At 45.1% G+C, this 15,782-nt stretch overlaps 7 protein-coding genes across 7 annotated transcripts; 3 read left to right on the top strand and 4 right to left on the bottom strand.

Annotated features, from left to right (window-relative positions):
- Positions 1–33: 33 nt before the first annotated feature.
- On the top strand, positions 34–2,377 carry K450DRAFT_242733 (uncharacterized protein). The gene is made up of 5 exons (XM_051589307.1): positions 34–412; positions 486–753; positions 813–966; positions 1,036–1,225; positions 1,294–2,377. The coding sequence occupies exons 1-5, from the start codon at positions 68–70 to the stop codon at positions 2,314–2,316; spliced, it is 1,980 nt and encodes a 659-aa protein (XP_051444336.1). The 5' UTR covers positions 34–67; the 3' UTR covers positions 2,317–2,377.
- A 49-nt stretch (positions 2,378–2,426) lies between these two features.
- On the bottom strand, positions 2,427–3,250 carry K450DRAFT_242738 (uncharacterized protein). Its single transcript, XM_051589308.1, has one exon. The coding sequence runs from the start codon at positions 3,137–3,139 to the stop codon at positions 2,537–2,539; it is 603 nt and encodes a 200-aa protein (XP_051444337.1). The 5' UTR covers positions 3,140–3,250; the 3' UTR covers positions 2,427–2,536.
- K450DRAFT_242744 (uncharacterized protein) lies at positions 3,209–4,819 on the top strand. Its single transcript, XM_051589309.1, has 5 exons — positions 3,209–3,330; positions 3,405–3,420; positions 3,512–3,550; positions 3,697–3,800; positions 3,880–4,819. The coding sequence occupies exons 1-5, from the start codon at positions 3,327–3,329 to the stop codon at positions 4,515–4,517; spliced, it is 801 nt and encodes a 266-aa protein (XP_051444338.1). The 5' UTR covers positions 3,209–3,326; the 3' UTR covers positions 4,518–4,819.
- A 2-nt stretch (positions 4,820–4,821) lies between these two features.
- K450DRAFT_280961 (uncharacterized protein) lies at positions 4,822–7,304 on the bottom strand. Its single transcript, XM_051593381.1, has 5 exons — positions 6,910–7,304; positions 6,416–6,847; positions 6,048–6,322; positions 5,245–5,967; positions 4,822–5,154 (listed from the first exon to the last, which is right to left on the bottom strand). The coding sequence occupies exons 1-5, from the start codon at positions 7,031–7,033 to the stop codon at positions 5,056–5,058; spliced, it is 1,653 nt and encodes a 550-aa protein (XP_051444339.1). The 5' UTR covers positions 7,034–7,304; the 3' UTR covers positions 4,822–5,055.
- A 157-nt stretch (positions 7,305–7,461) lies between these two features.
- K450DRAFT_242762 (uncharacterized protein) lies at positions 7,462–10,702 on the bottom strand. Its single transcript, XM_051589310.1, has 4 exons — positions 10,300–10,702; positions 9,590–10,225; positions 9,091–9,522; positions 7,462–9,019 (listed from the first exon to the last, which is right to left on the bottom strand). Exons 1-4 carry the CDS (start codon positions 10,679–10,681, stop codon positions 7,593–7,595), a joined length of 2,877 nt encoding a protein of 958 aa, XP_051444340.1. The 5' UTR covers positions 10,682–10,702; the 3' UTR covers positions 7,462–7,592.
- Positions 10,703–10,815: 113 nt separating this feature from the next.
- K450DRAFT_242763 (uncharacterized protein) lies at positions 10,816–11,899 on the top strand. Its single transcript, XM_051589311.1, has 5 exons — positions 10,816–11,000; positions 11,101–11,285; positions 11,365–11,505; positions 11,575–11,622; positions 11,695–11,899. Exons 1-5 carry the CDS (start codon positions 10,865–10,867, stop codon positions 11,893–11,895), a joined length of 711 nt encoding a protein of 236 aa, XP_051444341.1. The 5' UTR covers positions 10,816–10,864; the 3' UTR covers positions 11,896–11,899.
- Positions 11,900–12,673: 774 nt separating this feature from the next.
- Positions 12,674–15,721, bottom strand: K450DRAFT_242769 (uncharacterized protein). The gene is made up of 7 exons (XM_051589312.1): positions 15,523–15,721; positions 14,807–15,431; positions 14,439–14,744; positions 14,290–14,361; positions 14,065–14,197; positions 13,489–13,989; positions 12,674–13,420 (listed from the first exon to the last, which is right to left on the bottom strand). Exons 1-7 carry the CDS (start codon positions 15,699–15,701, stop codon positions 12,780–12,782), a joined length of 2,457 nt encoding a protein of 818 aa, XP_051444342.1. The 5' UTR covers positions 15,702–15,721; the 3' UTR covers positions 12,674–12,779.
- Positions 15,722–15,782: the final 61 nt, after the last annotated feature.

Consider the following 15,782-nt stretch of genomic DNA (forward strand, 5'->3'; position numbering starts at 1 on the left):
GACAGTTTCAATTTGTTGTGCTCAGTGCAACTCATCGCATCAACTTGGATTCATCCGTCCACTTACAATGTCTTCTACAGATCAGTTACCTGCTCTGTTTGGAGAGCTAGAGCGATTTGTATCTCAAGCCGAATATGACAAAGCTCTCAAGATGTGCGACAAAATTCTCGGCATTGCTTCTGATGATCAGGACGCTTTGCACTGCAAGCTGATTACCTTGATCCGCTTGGAGAAGTACTCTGACGCCCTGGCACTCTTGTCCAGAAAGTTCAAAGGCGAGAACAAGTTTCTGTTTGAACGTGCCTACTGTCTGTACCGTAGCAATCAATTGGCTCAAGCATTGGAAGTCATTGAGACGGCAAACCAATCAGGCCAGCAAGATGTTGCCACACGACACCTGGAGGCTCAATTGGTAATGGTTCTTCTCTTTGGAAAGTCTGCCATTATCACGTTTTAACAAAAACTTGGCTCTTTCTCTTTTTTAGAACTACCGCCTTGAGAACTACGCCGCTTGCCTCGATATCTACCGATCACTTCTCGATGAAATGAACGATGGTGAAGGCAGCTACTACGAAGTTCTTGCAAATTACAATGCCGTAAAGGCATCTATGCTCACGTTCACTGGTTCCTTGAACGAAAAGCATGATTTGAAGGATAACACCGAAACATATGAACTTGCTTATAACTCTGCCTGTGGTCAAATTGCCCAAGGCAACTTGACCAAGGCTCAGGACCTGTTGGAATCCGCAAAGAGTAAGGTTCTATACGTAATGATTAGAGACTGAATAGAGATTAACAAAGTCCTGGTGCAGAGATTTGCAGGGAATCTATGATCCGAGATGATTATACCGAAGCTGACATTGAACAAGAACTTGCTGTCATTGTCGCCCAGTTAGCTTATGTCTATCAGCTGCAGGGCAAGACTGACCAGGCGGTTGAGCTTTATCAGTCTATTGTCAAATCAAGGTACTTTGCTTTGATTCAATTGTACGATTTTGCCATATCTTACAAGTTTACTTACCCTTGACTCTTTAGCTCTGCTGATCCTGTAGTCTCCGCCGTAGTGGCCAACAATTTGGTTTCTGCCAAAAAGAATGAAGATCTATTTGATGCTGCCAAGAAGTTGAAGGCTGCTAGTGCCAAAGAACTTGATAGCAAGCTCTTCTCCCATCAAAAGCGTGTGATTTCTATGAACGAAGCTCTTCTTAACCTTTACATGCATAAGGTAAATTGAATGCGGTGGCTATTGTCGCAATTGCGAAAGATGATCTAATATCTAATCATATGCTATAGTACAATGCCTGTACAGATTTGACTCAAAAACTTTTGGAAAAGTACCCTGGCAACGAAGACTTGTACTTGATTTTAGCTGCAGTTTCCGCTCACCAAAACAAGAACAGCAAAGCACTTGCCGATTTGGAATCGTTCGCCAAAGAACAGCCGCAATCTCTTGCCATTCGTTTTGCTATCATCCAACTCCAACTCATTGATGCCAAGCGCACGGCTGCTTTGGAAACATTGGAGAGCTACCTCAACGAAGTCAAGTCTCAGCCAGAAGTCTATTATCAACCTGCTCTCATTGCTCTCCTTGTGTGGTTGTATGAACAAACTGGGCAATCTGAACGGGCTATGCAAACATTAGATGATGCGTCAGCGCAGTGGAAGAAGGGTACCTCCTCTACGAGCACCAAGCCTCCTTCCTCGATCCTCAAGCAAACCGCTGCGTTCAAGCTCAAAGCTGGACGATTCCAAGACGCAGCTACTGACTATGAACAACTTGTTAAGGCAGACCCTATGGATGCTCAAGCCATTGCTGGTTTGATTACTGCGTATGCTGAAGTCAATCCTGCTATGGCCGAAAAGTACGGAAACTCACTTCCCGCATTTGAGTCCGGCGAATTGGATCTCGCCACTCTTGAATATGTTGTTCCTGGTGTCAAACGCCGATACGTGAAGAAGGACGGTAAAGATGGACATGTTGCCAAGAAATCTAAAAACAAGAAGAAGAGAAAGGCATTGTTGCCCAAGCAATATGATGCACAAGCCACTCCAGACCCTGAAAGATGGTTGCCTAAGCGCGAACGTTCCAGTTACAGAGCCAAGGGTAAGAACAAGAAGGCCTTGGCTAAAGGATCACAAGGTGCTAGCGATGTTGGAGGAGGCATTGGCGGCACTGGAAGCGCAAATATCGCAGGTATGCCAAAGCAAGTGCCTGTTGCTACCCCTGAAGTTCAGCCTGAAGCTGTCGCTGCAAGCTCACCCAAGCCCAAACCCGCTGCTAAGAAGAAGAAGAAGGGAAAGGGTAACAAGTGGTAAAATAACGTTCTAACCCAGCCGATGCTATCATTGATGATCAGATAAATGCTGCTTTATAACGATTTAAAAATAAAATGGGTGATGAATGACGATTTTTTATATGGAGTATGTGAGGAAATAGCTCAGGAGGGAGGGTGAATGGGTGAAAACCAAGGCGGGGCTGTTACTGTGTGATAGAGGCACGACAGGACAAACAATATTATGTAGATATTCGATCGATCTATGATGAAGTAAGTTGATCGAGGAACGCTTGAGCACCTTTGACGATCAATCCATGTTCAACTGAGTGAATTCTATTCTCAAGATCTTCCAGTGAGTCAGAGCTGTATATTGGCACAGGCTCCTTCATGATGACTTGACCTTGATCGACGGCAGCGATGACCTTGTGCACCATGACGCCGGTCTCGGTAATCTCTCCCTTCTTAAAAGCGTCGTAAGCGCGTTCAATGGCGTGTGCTCCGTCAAATTGACCGGGCAAAGCAGGGTGGAGGTTGATGACATTGTTGGGGAAGACTTGTAAGAACTCTGGTGACAAGATATGCATCCAACCAGCAAGGACGACCAAATCGGGTTTATATTCAGCAATGGAGTTGGCAACATGAACGTCAAATTCAACGCGAGATTTGCCTTGGTCCTTGAATCGCTTAAGCGAGAACACCTTGGTAGGAATACCCGCAGCTTCAGCCCGCTTCAAGCCATAAGCAGCTTGCTTGTTAGACACCACCAAAGCGATTTCGGCCTTCAGATCACCTCGTTGAGTGGCATCTATAATAGCTTGCAAATTGGTACCACTGCCTGAAATGAGAACGACGATGCGTGGCATGGTTTTTGAAGAATGGGATATTGACAAGCTTGCTAAAAAAATATCTCGGCTTAAATTTTCGGTAGTGTGCAAAAATCTGGACGGGTAGGGTTTCCCAATCCGCTGTCACAAATGGCGGAGAGGGGGGTTGCTCAAAGAGCCTCAAGCTTTGCAATCCGTTGAATCCCTCTTTTTAACCGAACCCATCATGGGTGAGTACAGCATCATCCATCCCATCGATCCTATGCGCCAAACATCCATCTAACTAACATCTATCCATTTACAGCTGTTGGCAAGAACAAGTAAAGTGTCTCGAAATTGCAACATTGACATTCCAACTTTTCTCGATTACCCAACATTGACTAATGCTCTCCAATTGTTTTTTTCCACTAGGCGTCTCAGCAAAGGAAAGAAGGGATTGAAGAAGAAGGTGTAAGTGCTCTCAACAACTGTCGTATATTCTACCCATTCCATGTCGATTGCCAAACCGATTTTGGGAAAAAATATTTTCAGTGTTACATGCTGCTTTACCATGATAATTTTTTTTTTCATTACTGACATTTCGCCCATTTATCTAGCGTTGACCCCTTCACCCGCAAGGACTGGTATGACATCAAGGCTCCTTCTATGTTCGATGTTCGCCAGGTCGGTAAGACTCTTGTCAACCGTACCCAGGGTCTCAGTAAGTGTCACGTTGAAATTTTTTACAAGTCCCCCATTCATCTCACTTAACGTATAAAACTTTTTTACCCTCCATTTAGAGAACGCCAACGACTACCTTAAGGGTCGTGTTCTCGAAGTTTCTCTCGGCGATCTTACCAAGGATGAGGATCGTGCTTTCCGCAAGATCAAGCTGAGAGTTGATGAAATTCAGGGCAAGAACTGCCTCACCAACTTCCACGGAATGGACTTCACCTCTGATAAGCTCCGTTCTCTCGTCAAGAAGTGGCAGTCCCTCTTGGAGGCTTTCATTGATGTCAAGACCACCGACGGTTACCTCGTCCGTCTTTTCGTCATTGCCTTCACTGCTCGTCGCCGCAACCAGATCAAGAAGACCACCTATGCTCAGTCCTCCCAGATCCGTCAGATCCGCAAGAAGATGTTCGAGATCATGACCCAAGAATCCGCTTCTTGCGATCTCAAGGAGCTCGTTTCCAAGCTCATCACCTCTTCTTCTCCCACTGCCCAGGATATCATTGGTCACCGTATTGAGAAGGCTTGCCAAGGTATCTTCCCCTTGCAAAACGTCTACGTCCGCAAGGTCAAGATCCTCAAGAGCCCCAAGTTCGATGTCCAGTCTCTCCTCGCTCTTCACGGTGGTGATGCTGCCGGTGATGCTGACATTGGTACCAAGATCAAGAAGGACTTTGTCGAACCCGCCGTTCAGGAGTCTGTTTAAATTCGTTTTGTAAACCTTCTTCATCAATACAGACCTTTTCAACACTGGTTTGTGAACATTGTGTGTGATGTCCTTTTTTTAATTCTTTTGTGGTTGATGCTTGCTAGTCTAGTGATTGATTGTTAAAAGCAAAAAAGAAGGTATCATTTCGCAATACCAAATAAAACCAACAAGACCAAAATATAAAAAATAATAACCCACGCGAGTAATTCATTTTTTGAGAGCAACAACCCCTGGGTGGCTGACTGAGCACACTAGCGTAAGCGCAGTAGAGAGACTACGCACGGCTATGATGAATTCAATTGGGGTCATAATTAGCTTCAATTGAAAGGTCTATTTATTTTATTTTTCAGAACTGAGCAATTTTGCACAGCATCAATAAATTACATAGATGACAAGCTGGTCAACGGCAAAAGATCGGGGTGGGGAAGGAATGAAGATAACTATGGTACAGAAATAAAGTAGGGAGTGATCGTGCCTTGTAGAGAACAATAACAAAACCATCATGAGTATATTAATTGACATGGAGTCAAGCCTTTTAACCCAAGCTCCACATAAGACTTAGGTTTTCAAACGATTCTATGGCGTTCGGGTCGCTACAATCTGGGACCTCAGCGCCAAGTTCATATTTGCGTAACTGGAGGAAAAAAAAAAAAAAGGCATTGAGTCAGTGAATGCTGGCTGTATGAATCAAAAATACGACACCGTTGGCTTCGCACACACTTACCACTGGAAGAGCATAGGTGGTGCCATTGACCCGAGAATTGAACGCAGCCATTTTACCGTATCCCATCTTGGTGATGACGCGATAGGAAGTGGAACTCAGGATGTAATTTTCAATAATGGCACTATTGACACCGGCGATTTGCTCTTTATGAGAGATTTGATGTTCTATGGAGTTTCGTTCGGCGTCAGTGAGGTTCAAGTGTTTGGTATAGGCATGTGTCACCTCTCCGCGTTCAATGTGCTCAATAGGCAGCCCAGTGACCAGCACCCGAGAGTTCTTGTCTCCAAAGTACTTTTCACTGAGAACGGGATTATCATTTAGCTTGACCGCCTGATCTCTCAACGAAGCCGAGTCCGTAACGAGGAAGTAGACTACTTTGGTATGATGTGGCTTTCGGCGGCTTTCACTAATCTGCCGTGCGCATTTAAAAAAGTAATCGTATGTCGCCATGTCGGTACCCAGAGCTCCAGTAGCTGGATCAATGATATTGTCATCGCCTGTTCGGATTTGGACACCGATACTAAGGACACTGTCAAGGCGAAGTAGATATCGATAGGCATCAATGAATCGCCTGGATCCTATGGTGGGGCGGAATAAAAAGTCGGTAATACAGCCAAAGATGTTTTCTTCATTGAGGCCCATGGATTTCAAAAATTGAGGGTATATGGTTGAATTTCTCAAGGTATGTAGTACATAGCCACGGTTGGATATGGATTCGATCAACTGCAGTAAGTGAGAGAGAGGCTGTTAGCTTTATACGGATATTCAAAAGAAGGTTGAAGATTCGTGCTCGTATCACTTACACTTTCTGGCCAAAGTTCAGTAAAGTTGGTGTCAGTTCCACCTCCGAAAAGCATGGTGTCAAGGTATCCCAACTTGACATTGATGGTATCCAGGAAGCGACGACTGGTCATGAGCGAAGAATTATCGTAAATGCGGTTGAAGGTGTCTACATCGTAGGTCCAATTAATATTGGGAGCTTCGAATGCTGTCTCCAGTTCAAATGGGTTATGTGGCTCCCAGTAAGCATAATAAGCTCTATCCGTGACCAAGGCTGTAAAGAACGTGGACACCATTCCTATGTTCAAAAAGGCAAGCCAAAAAAAATGGCGTATCAAAAATGATTGCCCGCTTCTCCGGAACATCACTCAAAAAAGAAAAGAGGACTTACCCATCATTCTATCAGCAAGTCCGCCGCATCCAGAGTGGTGGTAGCCTCCAAGACTAGCGCAGATGTACGAAATGAACTTTGGACGGTCTTCATAATTTTTTTCGTCCAGATCTCCATTCTTCAACTGCTCCAGTTGTCGAGTACGACGCTGGTGCAAGCGCTTATACTTCTCTTGCCAATTGCCACATTGGTCTTGTATATTGCGATCATACGCAGCTGTAGCATTTTCCAAGTCGGCCAACTGCTTCCATTGCTCGCAGTACTGGTCATGGTCTTCTGGTTTGACAAAGGTGACGATTTGTCGAAGAGAAGGGTGTGGATCAGTGGGTGTATATGTTCCATCTTCTGATACTGGAAATGTCAGCTTTGGAGGCAAACCACACTGAAAAGCACTATAATGCGCTACGGCCGAGGTTGTATGGCGACTCGTTGCTGATGGGAAAAGCGTGAATACGAGTTAACCATAAGTTTTATGGAAACATAACATAACCTACTTGTGTAGAATAGAGCACCAAACGAGAGCACTACGGCTGCTGCAAGGCTAGTAACGGTGAGTGTTCTAGCCATCTGGTACCCTAAAGTTGGCTCTGAGGATTCCAACTTTCGATAAGCTGGCATTTTGAAGAAGTAAATAGAAAGAGGGGAAAGCGATGATGCTATTAGATGAAAGAGTAAGGTTATTAAGTTATGTCGATCTCTTAAAAAACTCAAGAACTCCGAAACTGGGTAATGATGGCTTGATTTTCAAGCATTGTAACCCGGGTCCACATCTGTAGCACACCACGCCTATTTGCCGTAGGACTACACACACTGCACACTTAACTCACTGAACTATTCCAAATGTTACCGTTGGTAATGTGGTTCAAATTCAGAATGCCAAGATACTTCTCCTGAGCTAACGTTCAATTTTACATGGGGAGAGACTATTTCGTTCGACTTTCTCCCTTAAAGAGCCATGACGGATGGAAGATCACGTTGTCATTAGGATGGGAAATTCGGGCAGTTTGAATCACCTGTGTCCCTCCCAATCAATGGATACAAGGTCATCCATCTCATTGAAAGCATGCAATATTTTATTGACTGGAAATTTTTGGGACCCTATGGGAATCTCAGACTGTTTCCTATGGATCTAAAATCATTGGGCCAATACCGATTTTGGGTCTCCGTATATCACATCCTAGTCTTGTTTGGTCTTGGTCGGTATGGTCCATAATAGCCATATACAACACGCTACCCACTGCAAGGAGTAAGCAAAATGGATGCCTAAGGAAAAGCAGTATGTCATCAACCCCACGGCCAATGGACCTCCAATGGCAAAGGCCGTTATGGGCACCAACAGGCTATCGGTCCTTAAATGCGTTAAGAACGCCACTAGAACCACTAACTGTAACCGCCCTTCCAGAGACCCCATAAGATGTGGTATTTCATACCACCCAGCCATGAGGTTTTGTATCCACACCAGCGTTGCTGGTCCGTTATAAGGTAGAAGGCAACACAGGATCACAAGGACCGAGAAGCTGCATCGATATTGATTTGAGCCCTGCTTAGATTCATGATACGGAACGGAAAATATCGTTAAAGGGGGTGTGACCTCATTCATGAACGTTTCCATTCTCAGTTGGATTTTCACTATTTTCGAATTTTGGAAAAAAAAACAGACTGAGAAATAAAAAAATAAAAATAGAGCATTTACCGTAACCGTCGATGCCGTCAGTGCTCGGGAACATAGGAACACCTGAGCCAGAAATACCGCAGTGAACAAAGCAGGAGGTGGAATGAATCCGCTCAGAAGCAAGACGACCGTGACCCAAAGAGCCGAGGATTTCATGGGATCGGCGTGTGGCATAGTGGACTGCACACCACGTTGTCCCTGCATGAAAATTAAAGTTCGATTGATTATCCAAACAAGCATATCAAGTACCAGCACAACGAATGAAATCAAGCCAACACTCGATAAAATCACGATGATGGCCGGCACCACAGCATCGGATCCGTTGACGCCTAATCCGTATAACCCGTTGTCTATGCCTAGTGTCGTTGCTATGCGAGCAATTTGACCACTGAAAACAGCCAAAGTCGTTAATATGCACCATCCAAGTAGGATGAACCTTACGTAGAGTTGTTGCGCAATCACTGTCCACTTTGGTAGACTGCGAGTGGCGTTAAATGTGGCAAGCTGATAGCATAGGACCATGGTAGCAAATGCGAATGGCAACACTGACAACGCTATGCCGTGCTGTAGTAGGATTCTCCCCAGACTGGAAAATACATCGACTTTGAGTGTAGCTTGCAAGGCACGATGAGGTTGATTGAAAATGTGTAGTTTGAGTCCACCTTCAACATGAGGCAACTGCTGGCCTACGGCAAATGAACTTTCTCCATGGAATGCGATATCAATATCCCGACTCGCGCCGGTGAAAAATTTGCTTTCGTACAGTTGGTTGGTGCTCATCCTTATAATAGGTGCCGTGTTCTTGCTGCTCTCGGACTGCGTTGAGGTGATGGTTAGCTTGTACCGAAATAATGGATTGTGTATGTTTGGAAAGTGGACCACGCTCCCTTCCAGCTTGGGAAACTCAAATGTGGCAGACCGATATAACAAGCCTAAATAGAGTGGATACAGTCCTTTAGAATCATAATAACTTAGACGGGGGGTATGCTCTCAAAGAACTTACTAAGATATGTGTGATTTAAAACCAGTAATTGATCATGTTGTGGCTGGAATTCACCCTTGAAGTATCCATTGTTTAGCTGACTGGGTAGGTCCACGACAATAAGGTCTTTACTCCACAGATGCCGGCTTGGAATTCTCAACGCTACCAAAGATGGAATGCTAGAGTTTTCTGGTTGTGGTAGGGACTCTGCATTACCAATCACACTGTTACATAATAGATGACCAGCGGTATCTTGCTGCTTGCATATGTTGACTCTTAATTGGCTATTTGGTTGAGCAGTAGTGATGATGTGGAAATCGGCGGAAGGTACTGCTTGCGCTTTGAAGACATATTGATTTTTCGCCGGCACATCACTTTGGAATGGTACCCTTATTCGAGGTGCGTCGATGACTGCTGTGTCTAGAGTGTCCAATACCTTGGCAGTAGTAGTGCCTACAGTGTATAGCACGGTTATAGCAGAGCTGTCACACTTGTCAAGATTCAGCATCAAAGTCCATACCTAAATAATACGTCTCATCGTTGTTGTCCAGTCGAGAAAGCAACAATTTTCTGAGTATATTGACTCTAGTATGCAGTGGTTTAATTTGCGATGGTCGTTTCTCATCGACCAATTTGATGATGGCAGTTGAAAGTCGCTTTACGAGTTGATTACACCATAGGATTGCCATATGATCTGCTCCTGTCCAAACATGAGGTAGACCAGTGGTGTAGACAGAAAATCCATGAGATGACGGAACAAGGCCATGAAGACTGGTTGCATCTGAAGCGACGATATTATCCAAATTTCCACCCGCCAACGAAATAAGGGCGACTTCCTTCAAAGCACCATCAACCAGTTCGTTTTTCCAAAACGCATTGATGTTTCGATACACGTTGGCTATGGTCCTATCTACTGGAGCGGGCGGGACCGAATGCGGAGTGGAGAGTGTGATAATAGTATTGAGTTTGTTGTGATTATAATTGGGTATAGTGGGAAGTATGCGTGCTATGACACCACCCATGGAGTGCCCGACAATGATGATGGATGTAGAGGGATGATAAAGCGACAAGATATATCGAATCGCGTCATTTGCGAACTCGGCTTGCGATAGTAACGTTGGCCCATGAATGGCTGATAACTCCTCATTATAGTTCACTGAAAGATGAATGATTAGATCTTCGTGATGCATAAAAAAGTTAGTAAAGAACATAGACTATCAAGCAAATTACATGTAAAAAAATCGAGTTTGGCTTGTTGATGTTGTCGACCGTGTTGTTGGAGGAGTTGGTGGAATTGAACAGTGGTTTCGGAAGCAATAGATCGAGCCTGTTTGTAGCTTCCAGCGTGACCAGGAATAAACAACACCGGCTGGCTATCTCTATAAACATGGTCGCTCATATCGATGCCTCCCTCTCGATAAAGGTAAAGGCTGTACTTTTCAGCCAGCCGAGACCAAGACGCATTGAACGAAAGCTGTTCGATGTGCACTGGACGTGAATATGACATTTCACATAATTTTGGGTCTCTAGAAGCAAATAGGAAGGACCAAAACATGGCCAGCAGTAGCAAGAAGCTGCCACCTGCCACTGCCAAATAGGTACGGCAGGGCATAACAGCGAGGTTGTGAGTGGGGGAAACGATCGCGTGGAGAGGCAATTTCGGCGACTTGGAGAAAACGCGTCACTTGTGACTGCCAACACAATTTTTTCTGTGTGGGCGGCATGAGTTCTAAAGAAAAAAGTTGAGAACGAAACAGATCCATCCTGCATTTTGCCCACTCTTTCTTTCATCACAATGAGCGAAATCCAAAACGGCGACCAAGCTGACCTTAAGAACAAGATCTTGAAACAAGTTGAATTCTATTTTGGTGATTCCAACCTTCCCTATGACAAATTTTTGTACACCTTGACCACCACCAACAAGGATCGATGTAAGTTGACAGAGTTTCTACAAAAAGACCCAACAAAATGGCCTGAACATCAGCTTGGAATGATTTACTGACTCGGGGTTTACTTGCTGGGTGATTATAGGGGTACCTATCAACACAATTGCAAGCTTCAAGAAGATGAAGTTGATTTCAGAGGATATTGATCTCATTACTGAGGCTGTGAAGGAGAGCCCAGAGCTTCTCGAAGTCAGCGAGGATGGTCTTAATGTTCGACGAAAGACTGAATTGGTCCGACCTGAAGCCCTTTTCGAGCGCACCATCTACGCTGTAAGTACTTGATCGCACCCCACCTACACTTGTCGCGCAGACATTGTGACTCACGCTGGACTTTTTTGTATGTTCCCAGAAAGGTTTCCCTACCGAAATCGACGGTGACAACAAGGCTTTCTTCGAGCTCCAGGAAGAGATCGAGAAGATGTTCTCTGAGTTTGGAAAGGTTGAAGCTGTTAGAATGCGCAAGACTGATACCAAGCCCAGTAAATTCAAGGTACAATTGGCATGATGCATGAATGATTCACAATCGACAGGGAAATTAACGTTGTATGGTGTATTTTAGGGATCTGTCTTCGTTGAATACGCCGTTCTCGACGACGCAAAGAAGGCCGCTGAACAGAAGCTCAAGTACAAGGACACTGATCTTTTGATCATGACTAAGGAAGCTTATGTTACCATGAAGGCTGAACAATACAAGGATGAACCCAACTCAACCCGAAAGCCCAAAAAGTTCAACGCTTTTGCTGCCAACTTCTCACAACCCACAAAGACTAAGAGCAGTTATGCCCAGGACTCAGTTCCTGAGGGAATGCTCCTCAAGTTTTCACTCGAGAAGGAGGACACATCCGTTGAGGATATTAAGGTAAATTGGCGTTTTGTTTAGTGGCTCTCAAAGTACCTATATACTCATTCTTGGAACACAGGCTTTTGTCGGTCAAGATCAAGCTGCTTGGGTTCATCGTGATGGTCAAGCTGGTTTTGTTGAATTGAAGCATGCTAATGCTCAAGAATTGCTTGACACTGTCAACAGCTCTGAAGATAGCCCTATCAAGGTTTCTCTTCCCACTGCTGAAGAGGCCGCTTCCCACTACCAAGCACGCAAGGAACGTCAAAAGAACTCCAACACGCGTGGTAGAAACAGCGGTAGAGGAGGCGGTGGCAGAGGAGGCAAGAGAAAGTTCCAAGGCAACCCTAACAGAACCGCTGTCAAGGCTCGCAAGACCGAAGCTTAGACATTTCCACCCCACCCCGCACCATATTGCTATTTGTTTCAATGTTTAGATTTGTACTGCCCGCCGGCGCCAAAAATATTTCCTGCACCAGCTAGTTCCAAAAAGCTCATCCAAGGAATGGACAAAATTGCAACCACGATATTTTTTCATCATACATGCTTTTTGTGTATAAAATTTTCATCCTGATTAAATTACTACATCCGTCAGTCTACCCGTGAGGCAGTGGGGTTGGTTTGTTATGTTGGGAAAAATGGTAAACCGTGTCTGGAAGATGCTTATCCATTATGTGTGATCCGAATGCAATGTATGCTATGCTATGTTCTGGTATCGACTGAAACTGGCGCCGGCCCTAACAGTGGCACGGTCCAATATGAATGCCAATGCAAAGTGGATTTCTTTCTTGTGAGCAGCAGCGTGCGACGATGAAGTGCTTAAACGATAAAATGTTTATTGACAACTTGCGGTTGTGCAGTGAATATAATACAGATGGGACTGAGAGAGGGTATGATACAATGCGGGGGGGGGGGGGGGTTCATTAATTTGAGGTGTCGGCCGGTTTGGATGAGTCTGTGGGCGGTACCATGGAGACCAGGGGATTTGCTGTGACCCATCGTTCAAGGATGCGTTTGACCACTCCACCGCCAGAGGGGTCCAGCTTCTCTAAAAAGCGAATTTTGACATCATGTTGTTTTGCTGTTGATTCCGGATCAATGAGGACCTGGTCGAACCGATTGACCACTTCCTGACTGGAGAGGGTTGCTGTCATGACCAAAATTTCGCGTCTAGCCTCTCCTTCAAACACAATGTTAAAATCACTTTTTTGTAAGAAGTTCTTGTGTATATCAATGGTCGTGGCGTCGTGTCCATCTTTTCGCAGCTTAATAGAGAAAATGTCTTCCAATAGTGCAACTCCACAGTTAGGATGCGTAAAAGCAATGCTATCGCTAAAGACAATAGAGAGAGTAGGGAGGGGTATGCCTGCTCCACTAGTCACAGATTGCTGCACAGCATTCATAGGTGCTGTCGTGGGCGTTGGGGCAGGCGCAGATGACATTAACCTGGATGCGTTGGGTGATGATGCGGTTGCGTTGTTGTCAGACGGTGAAGAAGCTTGTGCAGAAGACGGTGTATTGGTTTTTGCAGAAACCTTCCTTTTCGCTGGTGGTTTCGTTGCTGCTGCGTGAACATAACCATCAATTAGACATCTCCGACGCTCAAACGTATCATGGCTAATATTTGCTTACCTATGGAGCTTTGTGCAGCTGGTGAAGGTGAAATGGGAGTGCTGCCTTGGCTAGATGGCGACTGACTTGCGGCATTTTGAAGCATAACCTGCTTATGCTGCTGCTGTACAATTTGTGCTGCCATGTAACCAATGTTCTTGGAGGTAATTGGTGACGTTGCCTGTTCGGCCTTGGAACCATCGTTGGAACGATGAGAGGGCTGCTTGACCAATTTCTTCTTTTCGACAGGTTCAACTTTGGCTTCAAGAGGAAGCTCTGCGTCCATCTTTTCTTCCTCCTTCTTTCTCTGTTTGGCTAACTGCTTCTCGTCGTGCCAGCTAATCACCGGCGCTCCAACTAAGATTTCGCCTTGCTTCCACCTTAACCCACATCCATTGCAGAGCGTTCCTCCACCATCTGGCCCACGTCTCCACATCGATGTATGCCGAGTACTACAATAGTGACATTTCAAAAGGTTATCATCCTTTGGATGATGAGTAGCACCGCGCTTCTGTGTTGCTGCTGTAAAAATTGGGATTGTGCTTAGTTGACGTTAAGTACATGGGATGGTGAAGGGCATGGCGAATGACATATTACCTTCATGTTCCTGGTAGTCGCTACGTGGTCGCTTTCCAAGTTTAATGGCATTTAAAAGCTCACTACGTTTTTTCTCAGCAGCAATAGGTCCAGTAATGATTTCAGGCACAGTATTGATCTTATTTTTCAGAGGCTAAAATGGCATAAGAGTGTAAGCGATCCAAGTAGCATAAAGCTAAGTCTCACATAGCTAAAGTATATAGGCACGAAAGGAACGCTCTTTACCTCGATGGTGTCGTCTGCTGCATCGTATGACGTACGGTATTGCAAGAAATGCCGAACTGGAATCGTTTGCATCTGAAGTCAGATATAGACAAGGTAGTAATGAGTAAGGGCGAGACGTACGGGCGATAACCAAATGCATTGAACTATACCTTTTCCATCATGCTGTTCTGTACCTCTTCTACGGGCCGTAAAAATCTCTTGATGGCAATGCTAATGTTTTCGTCAGCTCCTTGTAGCTTAATGTTGACAGCTTGATGATTTGGTGCCTTTTCTTTCTCGCTGTGTGATTCTTCATTTTCCTTTGATGATTTCTGCAATTGTTGAGCTTTAGAAACAGCTGCCTGGATTTCAGCATCTTCAGACGTGCTTCCCCAGAGGGCTATTTTCGCCATTGGCTCTTTGAAATAATCTTCAGTCGATGCTTGTTCTAACGGAAGCATAAATGATAAAAGGATCTAGAGTGCAAGCTGTCAATGCTTGAACATCGCTCGTTATTTCACGTCAACAACACTTTTACCTCTTTCTGCTCTTCTAACATTTCAGCAATAGCCAGCTTCGGAAGAACAAACCGCTCATTTGGGACCTCCTTGAATTCAAAGACGACGTCGTAGTGTACGAGTTTGGATGCTCCATTTGGTGGTTGTAATACATCGCTGATGGGGACAATGTTACTGGTTGGTTGACTAGAAGCGTCCTTCAGTGCATCAACTGGCATATCGTTACTGTCATCCGTGATGACAAGAGGAGCATCCGCCTCATCAGTGACAACGGACGTTTGAGATGCTTCAGCCATGGTCACATCGGACTGTATTGCAGTGAGGTGCTGGCTGCCGTCCGGTTTTGCGAGAACAGGGGAATCGTCGACGACCTCTGGTTTAGGCGCGGTCATAGGCTTTATCACTCCAGCAGCAACGCCTACATCCGTCCAACTCTCCATCCTATAGGCCTCGTAAAAACTGGTTTCTGGAAATACGTGTGGGCCGAGGTGTAATGTATAGGTGCCGATGAATTTCATGTTTGGCCACTTTTTCCTGGTGTTAGCTGCACGTCTCGGTTGCATCACGTTATCATGGCGATATTTAGGAAATATCGAGTTGCACCAATTCATTCTTGATTGGAGAACGGATATAAGGAGTACTCCACTGTGTAAGGTATATATTAGTTTTTCACGTATCGACTTTGATTGTTTAATCTGCGGACACCATTGGTGTAAAATTGAGTACGATGACATACCTGTCAGCCACTGATTTGAATCCCGGCTCGTCGAGGTCTTGGGGATCTATGTCTGTCGGCAGATGAGCAGCTCGCACAGAGGCATCGAACTTGCGTCTGGCATTGGCCAGAGAGCTCGACATGGCGGGTATCGAGGGGATTGACAAGGCGGGCCAGCGCGCTTCATGGTCAGTGAGCATTTGCGAAATGGCAGTCACAGGAATAGACTGGCCCAAAAATTTCCCTATACCACCTTGTCGAAAGCATCAACTTTGTGATAC

This window comes from Umbelopsis ramanniana, assembly GCF_025399195.1.
Source record: "Umbelopsis ramanniana AG unplaced genomic scaffold K450scaffold_30, whole genome shotgun sequence".
NCBI lineage: Eukaryota > Fungi > Mucoromycota > Umbelopsidomycetes > Umbelopsidales > Umbelopsidaceae > Umbelopsis > Umbelopsis ramanniana.

Excerpts from the sequence above, each read along its gene's own strand:
- K450DRAFT_242733 (XM_051589307.1), top strand. The coding sequence starts at position 68 with ATGTCTTCTACAGATCAGTTACCTGCTCTGTTTGGAGAGCTAGAGCGA. Across the intron at positions 413-485 it reads GACACCTGGAGGCTCAATTG|AACTACCGCCTTGAGAACTA; the intron begins GTAATGGTTCTT and ends TCTCTTTTTTAG. Across the intron at positions 1,226-1,293 it reads TTAACCTTTACATGCATAAG|TACAATGCCTGTACAGATTT; the intron begins GTAAATTGAATG and ends CATATGCTATAG.
- K450DRAFT_242738 (XM_051589308.1), bottom strand. The coding sequence starts at position 3,139 with ATGCCACGCATCGTCGTTCTCATTTCAGGCAGTGGTACCAATTTGCAA.
- K450DRAFT_242744 (XM_051589309.1), top strand. Across the intron at positions 3,551-3,696 it reads AAGGGATTGAAGAAGAAGGT|CGTTGACCCCTTCACCCGCA; the intron begins GTAAGTGCTCTC and ends CCATTTATCTAG. Across the intron at positions 3,801-3,879 it reads CAACCGTACCCAGGGTCTCA|AGAACGCCAACGACTACCTT; the intron begins GTAAGTGTCACG and ends CCCTCCATTTAG.
- K450DRAFT_280961 (XM_051593381.1), bottom strand. The coding sequence starts at position 7,033 with ATGCCAGCTTATCGAAAGTTGGAATCCTCAGAGCCAACTTTAGGGTAC. Across the intron at positions 5,968-6,047 it reads CTGAACTTTGGCCAGAAAGT|TTGATCGAATCCATATCCAA; the intron begins GTAAGTGATACG and ends CACTTACTGCAG. Across the intron at positions 5,155-5,244 it reads CCACCTATGCTCTTCCAGTG|TTACGCAAATATGAACTTGG; the intron begins GTAAGTGTGTGC and ends TTTTTCCTCCAG.
- K450DRAFT_242762 (XM_051589310.1), bottom strand. The coding sequence starts at position 10,681 with ATGCCCTGCCGTACCTATTTGGCAGTGGCAGGTGGCAGCTTCTTGCTA. Across the intron at positions 10,226-10,299 it reads CAAACTCGATTTTTTTACAT|TGAACTATAATGAGGAGTTA; the intron begins GTAATTTGCTTG and ends TTCATCTTTCAG. Across the intron at positions 9,020-9,090 it reads TTTAAATCACACATATCTTA|GCTTGTTATATCGGTCTGCC; the intron begins GTAAGTTCTTTG and ends CACTCTATTTAG.
- K450DRAFT_242763 (XM_051589311.1), top strand. The coding sequence starts at position 10,865 with ATGAGCGAAATCCAAAACGGCGACCAAGCTGACCTTAAGAACAAGATC. Across the intron at positions 11,286-11,364 it reads TCGAGCGCACCATCTACGCT|AAAGGTTTCCCTACCGAAAT; the intron begins GTAAGTACTTGA and ends GTATGTTCCCAG. Across the intron at positions 11,506-11,574 it reads CCAAGCCCAGTAAATTCAAG|GGATCTGTCTTCGTTGAATA; the intron begins GTACAATTGGCA and ends GGTGTATTTTAG.
- K450DRAFT_242769 (XM_051589312.1), bottom strand. The coding sequence starts at position 15,701 with ATGCTCACTGACCATGAAGCGCGCTGGCCCGCCTTGTCAATCCCCTCG. Across the intron at positions 14,362-14,438 it reads AGAACAGCATGATGGAAAAG|ATGCAAACGATTCCAGTTCG; the intron begins GTATAGTTCAAT and ends ATCTGACTTCAG. Across the intron at positions 13,421-13,488 it reads AGCTGCACAAAGCTCCATAG|CAGCAACGAAACCACCAGCG; the intron begins GTAAGCAAATAT and ends ATGTTCACGCAG.